Here is a 9835-nt window from a genome sequence, read left to right as displayed (position 1 = left end):
CTTCAGTATGGGACAAAAAAAATATGATAGTAACTACTGAATTTGACCAGCAATAACAAGACCAAGACTAATCTCACATTGTGTTTTTTTTAATTCATAATTTGCTACATACAACCCTAACATGGAAGACTAAACAGTTAATTCTGACAGTGGAATCAATGCTGAAACAAAGCTTAGATTTATATACTAAATTATAATTTGTTATTGAAAAGTCTGTTTTTAACAGAATATGACATTATAACCATGATTAATCTGACACTCATAATGTTTGACAATTATTTCTTATCTAAATTGATATTCTTGTTGTACAAAATCTTAAGCATTTACTTAGTAATAGTTTAGTGCAATATTCAAAAGAAATATATTTCATTCTACAAATACAAATTTAAACAAAATAAACTTATTAATTCTTTAAAATATTTCAGTAATATATAATGATATCAAGAAAAAATAATATACTTTTGAAGTAAAATTTATAATAAATGATAATCTATAAAAAAAATCACCAAAATGTGCAGAAGCATGGTGGTATTTTAAATACACCTGGCTCTAATATGCATACATAATCTGAAAGGTCAAAGTGCAGTTGCTCTATATGCAAATACCCTATTTGCATTAAGCAGGTGGTGAAATTTAAGCAATGCAAGACGCTTATCATCCTCTAACTAACTATGCAATAGTTAGTGCATTTGCATGTATAATTTGTGAAAGGCACGCAGTGACATTCTAAATACACCTGGCCTAATATGCAAAGCGTCTGTCTTCTGCATACCCAAGTTTCTCAAGGTTGGGTTGGCAGGCATAGTTGATCATTGGTGGTGGTCCACACATCAATATCAGGGTGTCGTCACCAGGGGGCGGCATGGTCGCTTTCAGCATATCTTCAGTGACGAATCCTGAGCTATACTTCCATCCTAGCAAGAAAGATTATTAAAGGAAATACTTAGTATTACATTTATACTGTAAATATCTGTCTACACTATCAAACTATGACAAAGTGTGATGTGCCCAAATATGGTAGTGATATGCCCAAATAATGGTGGTGATATGACATCATCATGTCCATATATTAACATATCACATTTTTTGTCACAGAGTTTGATAGTGTAGACAAGGCTTTATTTAGTAACATTTTTGAGAACCATATTTGTGAAAGTTCTAATGACATCAAAGAGGCTTAGTTTACCTTCTTCAGGTCGATCCAGAGTATACCAAAGATGAAACCTTGACTTCTGTTCCTCTGCAATCTCCTCCAACTCATCACGAAGAAGAATATCGGCTTCAGTCTATACAAGTAATAGAAGACAAAATTTAAAATATAGGTTAGTTTTATTAGGAACACAATAGGAACACTGTTACACGTGCAGATGTATATTATGTGTACACTGGACCAACATTTTTAAGTCCCATCCAAATTGAATTGAAATATTTTATTTATACTGGGCGACCTCTTCAGTTAAAGACTGGTCTTCCAGAGGGCTCAGTTATGATCAGTGGATGTGATATACTAGTACACCGGGGTACTCATCTCGAAAGATGTACTAGGTTCTTTAAAGTGCACATAAGCCAGATGTCTACACTGACATCCCATCTGAAGGCTGATGAGAGAGTAATGTAACGACACAGAGCAATATGAAAGAGAGAGGTCTCGAATCCATACCTCATACATTCTTGTATCATATCTTTTATAGCAATATGCTATGTGTCTCTCTTGAATACTATGTTTAAAAAATTTCCAATCACAACTGTACATTGTAGTTTATTTTATATTTCATACGCATCCAACAGCGAGATATTATACAATTGAATGGAAGAACAAAATAATTTTTAAAAAACTGTAGGATTGAAAGAAATATTAAATAATATGATTACTAACTTGGTTAGCAAAGAGAAGCCATAGATCAGTGGTGTCATCAGAATGCTTGAATACCTCACGAATTAACTGCAACATAGGGGTGATGCCTGCAAAACAAACAAGTTTTGATTCTAAAAATAACATTTCATTTATTGCATGTAGCTGCAATTGGCACTTATAATCTTTAGAAATTATATAGAGTATTTTAAAATGAAAAGAATTAGTTTGGTTACTGATATTATAAATTATATATTATTGTTCTTATTTAATAAAACTAGTATTTTTTTTTTAATATTTTGTATATTTATCAGAATAAATTGAAACACAGCTGAATTTTTTTTTTAATAGAGTAAATAGAAAATTGACTTTTGCATGAAATTTTTACTTTTAAAAAATGCTTTAAAAAAGTCTTTACCTGTTCCACCGGCAATGAGACCAACCTTAGTGGCGGTCTTAGTCTCAGGAGGTGTCTTCTTGTCCGGTCTGATTTTAAAAGAACCTGAAACAAGAATTATGAAATTACGAATCATGACAAACCCAAAATTTCTTGATGAAAAAAGGCTGATTGACAACTTTGTTTAGCAGGAAAATCCAGGCCCCATGTGATGAAAAAACACTGAATTCCTTTGACATGTGTGGTTGCTGCATTTTAACAGGAATTAAAGAATTTTGGAACTTACAAATATCTAAAATATCTATTTCTATTCTTATCAATTTGATAATATTTACCCTGTCCTTCATAAGTAAGCAGTCCACTAGGCCCTTTAACTTCAATTCCATCGCCAATTTCCATGGCTTCCAGGTATTGCGACATCTTGCCACCATCCGGGAACTTGGGGTGCACATTCTTAAAGTATACCTATAAAAAAGTTTAAGAACAATGGCATTAAAAAATTATGGGAAAAAATTCTTGTTATATCTAGCTCTTCGAGGAGAAACGGCTATTGTCGGTTTATCCCTGCAAGAAATAGACAGACATTTTAGTTGAATTAATTATTATTTCTCACCTTAATGACAAGATCCATGTAGCCTTTGTCATCATCACTGGTCACTGGTGTATAGGGACGGATAACAAGAGCACCATCAATACGGGCGGTCAGATAGATGTGCTGACCTGTTAGGAAAAAAAGGATATGTTTATTTGGTGTGTATAATATACACTTGAGGACACCAAAACACAACATTACTAGCCACGCCCTGACATCGAACCCGCAAGGAAAAGTAGAAGTGCCCAAGACACTTGGTTTAACTTGAAAACATGCATTGGGTTGATTTCAAAGGGAATTGTCTCATATAGGGAGTTCTACTGTAGATGCAGGGAGGTATTATACCTCCCTGGTAAATGCTACTCTTTTGTGGTAAATATATAAGAGCAGTAGTGGTAGGCCTCGAATTTGGGGATCCACAAGTACAAATATGAGGAGCCCAAGAAACATTTGGTGTAGAGAACTTGAAAACATGTATGCATTGTGTTGATTTCACAGGAAATTGTCCCCTACTGTAGATGCAGGGAGGTATTTTACTTCCCTGATAGATGCTACTCTTTTGTGGTAAATACATAAGGCCAATAGACTTGCACTTACCAACAGGAAGGCCTAGGATGTGCTGGGCAGATGGCAATGCAAATCTAAACCGTCTGGTGTCTGGGCTCAAAATCTAAAAATTTGATTAATATTTAATACTAAAAGTTTATGAAAATTAAAATACAGGACTGTGCTTTTGATTGGAGTTTGTCGATATAATTTATGAAACACTTCTATTTACTCTAGTAGCTAGATCAACTTTCGTATGCACTTTGAGGTCCAGAGAATTTGACTTCAGAAATTGGTTTAGGGTGGTCAAACAATCATTTTTGGCTTGGTTACACATTTTGAAAATGTGGCGAAAGGTCAAAAGGTCAGGGTCAAAGGTTATAAGATCAAACACCATTATGTCCTTAAATCTCGACAACCACTGGTCACAGCGAGGTAATTTTCGTCTCAAATTGATCAGAAGGTATACATTCATATTCAGTCTAATGAAACATTTTAGTCGAAAATGACAGGAAATGCCATTTCTGACCTTTGACCCATAAACCAGGGCATGTCTGTATCTCCGTCACTATTGGCCGTAGAGACTTGAATTTGGGCTCAAATTGTTCGAAATATACATTTAGTTATTTGTTACACATTTTGAACAATGTTACAAAAGGTCAAGGCAGGGGTTATATGAATAAACACAAATAGGTATTTGTATCTCGGCAACCACTGGTCACAGCGAGTAAATTTTGGTCTCAAAATGTTCAGAAGGTATACATTCATATTCAGTCTAATGAAACATTTTAGTCGAAAATGACCGGAAATGACATTTCTGACCTTTGACATACATACCAGGGCATCTTCTTATCTCTGTAAGTACAGGTCGTAGAATTTGGTATCAAATTGTTAGAAATACACATATTTACATTCATTCTAACAGAAAATTTGGATAAAAGATGATCAGAAATACTATTAATTATTAATCTTTTAAATGAAAAACATATCTACCCAACTTATCATTAGACAGTAATGTTATGCAATAATTGATGCTTAATAATTTCATTATAGGAATTAAAACAAATCCTTTACTGTTTGTAATAATTGTACTTTTGCTTAAAATAATGCTAGAAAGTATTGTTGACCCCCGAACGTTCAAACATTTTGAGAATGCTAAAAGTAATTTACTGTAGTTACCCGAATAAAAGCCTCAGGCATTTATTTATTCAGGGAAGGCGTTTATTTTGTTGGGTGTAATAATGGTAACATGTATAATCTAATAAATACACCCCAGATATATATATGAAAAAAAAAATATATATATAATAAGAATAATAACGAGATTAAACCTCATTCTATCCTGGTGGAAGTACAATCATGTAATAAAAGGTATCGGAGACCACAATAATAGACCAAGTCATTGTCATTATTACGTAACACTGTTGCATAATAGTTTTGAATGTCAACGACAAAACTTATACATATACACGTCTGTTCCCAGTGTAGATAATAAAACAATATATATTTCTGGAGATTTATTATCAATACCACTAGAAACTTTGACATGTTTTAGGTACTGAATGCATTGACAATAAAAGCATCAGAAGTTTATCATGATAAAATCATACTACAACACTGTACTACAGTACACAAGGGTGTTTTCAGGAAAGCTGGACATATTGTACAATATTAATGAAACTATGTATTGGCATTTAAAACTATGCAAAAGATTGTTGTCAAATTTGTAGTTACAAACAAATAGATGATAGAATGAAGATCCATTATGAGTGCAATTGTGTCAGGATAATGATGTGTCATTGTTTTATATCATTATACTGGCACCTGGAGGAGAAGATTCATTTAATGGAATCTATCACTTTTATTTTAAAAGACAGAAACATTTCGTTAAAAAGCATAAAGAGGAAAACGAATCATGTATTAAGTACCTTTTATCAGTTGAGAAACGAAATACAATTATTAAAATTAGAGTATTCCTTCAAATAAACGCCACCATTCCCTCCAATAGAACACACCATGTGGAATAAACGCCCCGCCACATGCATTTACACAATAATTGTATCACGTCAACACATTTCATTAACTACCATAATCTACAATTTATCAAGCATTTTGACATAATTTTATCACTTTTTTATATTAATTGTGCAGTATTTTTTTACATCTAGGTGGTATTTATTTGATTATACATGTTACCATATTATACCCCAAATAAAGATTCCTCCTTTCCCCCTAAAAACCCTTTTGAACAATAAATGCCTGGGGCGTTTAATCGGATACATATGGCAAGTTGCTTGCAAAATATGGCAGCTAGAATTGTAACTTATACAAAATCAAACGCTCACATAACTCCTGTCCTGATGGATTTGCATTGGTTGCCTGTTCAACAACGTATTAAGTACAAACTTGCGTTGTTTGTATTCAAGATCCTAAATGACAGTGCTCCTGCTTATTTATCTGACCTTGTGGATCGTTACGAATCATCCCGCAGAGGCCTACGATCATTGTCACAAAACCTTCTTCAAGAGCGTAGAGCGAAAAATCAGTGGGGTCAGAGATCTTTTTACGTTGCGGCCGCAAGTGTATGGAACAGCTTACCAGCAACAGTTAAATGCTCAACTAGTCTAAACAGTTTCAAGACCAACCTAAAGACGTCGCTATTCGCTGATGTTCTCGCACGTTGTTAATGCACAAAGCGCCATGAGCGCCACATGGGTGGAGGATACCGGCGCTATATAAGTTTTTCATTTATTTATTATTATAAGTTACTTCTAGCATTCTGAAAAGAACTGTTGAGCTCAACGTTTCTATCAAAATATCCTCGGGGACAGCAATAACTAGTACTTGAAATTAAAACAATTTAAATTATCAGTTATTGCATAACATTACTGTCTAAGGATAAGTTGTGTAGATATGTTTTTTGTTTGAAACATTAGTAATAGTATTTCTGTTCATCTTTTAACCACATTTTCTATTACAATGAATGTAAATATGTATATTTCGAACAATTTGATACCAAATTTAAGTTTCTACGACCTGTACTTACAGAGATATGAAGATGCCCTGGTATGTGGGTCAAAGGTCAGAAATGGCATTTCTGATCATTTTTGACTAAAATGCCCCATTAGATGGAATATAAATGCATGCCTTCTGAACATTTTGAAACCAAAATTGACTTGCTGCGACCAGTGGTTGCCGAGATACAAGTACCTTTTTTTATTTGTTCAAATAACCCTTGACCTTGACCCTTTGACCTTTTGTAACATTTTTCAAAATGTGTAACAAATAACACAATATATATTTCGAAGAATTTAAAACCAAATTCAAGTGTCTACGACCAGTAGTTACGGAGATACATACATGCCCTGGGTTGTGGGTCAAAGGTCAGAAATGGCATTTCCGGTCATTTTTTACTAAAATGTCCCATTAGACTGAATATAAATGTATACCTTCCGATTAATTTAAGACCAAAATTACCTCGTTGTGACCAGTGGTTGTTGAGATTTAAGGACATATTTATGTTTGGTCTTATGACCTTTCACCTTGACCTTTTGACCTTTCGCCACATTTTCAAAATGTGTAACCAAGCCAAATATGATTGTTTGACCACCCTAAACCAATTTCTGAAGTCAAATTCTCTGGACCTCAAAGTGCATACGAAAGTTGATCTAGCTACTAGAGTAATTTGTTTTATCTATTTCTATAATCAATTTTAACATTAAAAAAAAAAATGTTTTAAACCCATGTTTAAGGTTCCTATACTGCTCAATGATTTAGTTATAATATTTTTGAGCTTCCTCATCTTGTGTACTTATGTGTTATTTTTTATGCTAGTGTATTTTATTGAGCCAAATGAAAATAAATAAATTGTAATATTTATTATATTTAGACATTAGGCCAAATAAAAAAACATACTTGTTAAGCGTCACCGCCCGCTCCTGATTATCCAGCCGCCTCTCTTTTTATTTTTTTTTTACCCATATACAACGGAAAGTTTAGCGGCCCGGCCCAGCTCCAGAGCAGGGCTCAAAATTCACGCTAGCAAACTAGCATTTTGCTAGTAGATTCTAGTTGAAAATTTCAAAACTAGCAAATGTTTGCTAGGCTGGTGTAATTTTTGAAAAATACGTACTTCTTAGCTTAGCCACGCTAGCTAGCCACCGATCGCTCTATGTCGACAACGGCAATTTGGTGAAAACAATTGTTTCATTTACACGCCGCCGATTTACGTCAAGGAAACGCGAATAGCACCGCGAATCATGTGTGGTAAACAGCAAGCTTTTTCCCCAACACATTAAATCACGTGCATTTAGTACGTCGCTGAGGATTACATCATCAGTCACGTGATTACAGAATACACGATTATCAATTTAGGGATTACTGAAATAAATATTTTGCCTACACAGTGGTCGAAACGCGTTTTTTATAGGTTCGTAAATAGGAAACACCCCATACATAATGGACTCTACCAATTTTGTTTACGATGATCTCGCGCTCGAGATCGGCACACCACGAGGGTCCTGTTGGGCGATGGGCCCGGCGGCGATGCGTTTTCTTATGCCTGGTTTACCTGTGGAATAATTACACACACTTTTCGCATCACAACTTTAAATACTGATTTACACAGCAATTGGCAACGGATTCATCAAAGAAGAATGAATACGTTGAATAAAAATTCACTTAAGAAATGCCGTAAGCTGTTTTCAAAATCAGCCCACTATAATTTAGTATTATTGAGACCAACATCATGCTTCTCGCGATAGGGAATTTCCTGGATAGATGAGTCGAGCGAGAGACGGCGGACCATGGCCGCCGATGAGTGAGGCGGGGGTGGCAGCTTGGACGGATTAGCCTAGGGCCTACAATTTCGCTCGGTGGAAATTAAATTTAATGTTTTAATTACGTCTGGATATAAACAATACAAAACTCAATTTTGTCATCGGCAATAATATTTCATACATAGTCAATTTTGTTCGGTTTCGCATTTTAAAAGTTTGACATTTCGTCCTAAAAAAAAGTGGGCCAAAACGTCCATCGCGCAAAATTATACCTCCATAAAAAGTAAAAAAAAAAAAAAAAAAAAACCGTCCCCCCGCCCCTGAAAATTTATGAGGGTGTGACGCTTAACAAGTATTTTTTTTTATTTGGCCTTAACCTGACTGCAAACATTATTTCAAATTTCATTTTTATACATTCATAATTACCTCCTTGTCGGCAAGGCTGAGTGTATACTTGACATTAGGGTCCTGGAGTAACTTTGGAGGTCCCTTTTCTTTGCTTCCGCCAAGTATAAACTTTAGGAGCACTGTACCTACAATAACACCAACACCCATCACAAACGGCACAGACGTCTGTTGAAATAGAAATAATAAAATGTCCCGATAAAAACTAAAATATAAATAATGCCGGTACTAAAAAAAACCCGTTTTTAATACATATTAATAATAAATATTCGCGATTAATATTTTAATTAATAAAATTTTTATAGAAAAAGAAATTTTGCAAGCTGTTTTTACAACTCTTCTTTAATTATTATTGATATTATTAGTTAGCTTTCTACAAATAGACCAACCCAGGGAATAATTTCGCCAGTGTAGCATAGCAAAAAGCTATACAAAACAACCTTTTTGCTACACATTTCTACAATTGTGTAGCAAAAAATACAATACAAAACTATGTTTCTTGACTAAAAAATCAGTTTGATTAGCAATTTTGCTAAACAAAATTTTGAAATGAAATTTTTCCCTGCAACCCAACCCAATGGATGACATGTGGGCGGATTGTGGCATGTTCGTTGTCGTGTTCCGCCACACCTATACCATTGGAAGTCAATACCCAGCAAAAAGCTATATAAAGCACGCCCGTGCAATCGGCGCGGCCTATCTACACATAGTATGTTGACGTGACTAGTAGTTTCACCGGCCTACTAACTAGGCCTAGGCTTTATACTTAGGCCTAGCTAGGGGTAGGCTAGAATGATAGGCCTAATAGTCACATGAATTGAAGCATATTTTAAGCTAATGCAATAAAACACAATACCCCTAAATCAGTAAAAATGCCCATCTTGAAGCCTGTTAGTGTTACTGCTCTCTTGGTAGGTTATAAAGTAAAAATAGGATGCACGAAATATAATGAAAGGTGCACCGAAATGAAATCTCCTCCTCACCCTGGGAAATCGATGGAGTGGAACGAAATAATTGTTTGCTGCCACCATATATATCTGATAAACGTAACAGGTCGTGATATGACGTCATCGTGTCCATGAGCACATTACAATTACATTTTTTTGTCACATACATAAAGTTTGATAGTCTAGACAGAGCTCTAAAGTGTCCCCTTCATAGTGGTGTTATCGAAGAACACTATCTTTGGTGTTATCAGGGTGACTGTCTTGTAGTGTACTTATTTCGCCACACTATTAACAGGAAAGTATTCCCTGAATAAGAGT

At 34.7% G+C, this 9835-nt stretch overlaps 1 protein-coding gene across 1 annotated transcript; it reads right to left on the bottom strand.

Annotated features, from left to right (window-relative positions):
* Positions 1-80: 80 nt before the first annotated feature.
* LOC140054152 (NADH-cytochrome b5 reductase 3-like) lies at positions 81-9587 on the bottom strand. Its single transcript, XM_072099037.1, has 9 exons — positions 9427-9587; positions 8592-8738; positions 3439-3511; positions 2863-2969; positions 2585-2714; positions 2271-2354; positions 1877-1962; positions 1187-1286; positions 81-914 (listed from the first exon to the last, which is right to left on the bottom strand). Exons 1-9 carry the CDS (start codon positions 9448-9450, stop codon positions 742-744), a joined length of 924 nt encoding a protein of 307 aa, XP_071955138.1. The 5' UTR covers positions 9451-9587; the 3' UTR covers positions 81-741.
* Between the last annotated feature and the right edge of the window lie 248 nt (positions 9588-9835).

Source organism: Antedon mediterranea, chromosome 7 (assembly GCF_964355755.1).
Source record: "Antedon mediterranea chromosome 7, ecAntMedi1.1, whole genome shotgun sequence".
In the NCBI taxonomy this organism is placed as follows: Eukaryota; Metazoa; Echinodermata; class Crinoidea; order Comatulida; family Antedonidae; genus Antedon; species Antedon mediterranea.
Note: the sequence above shows the minus strand (reverse complement) of the source record. Positions and strands in the feature narration are given on the sequence as shown.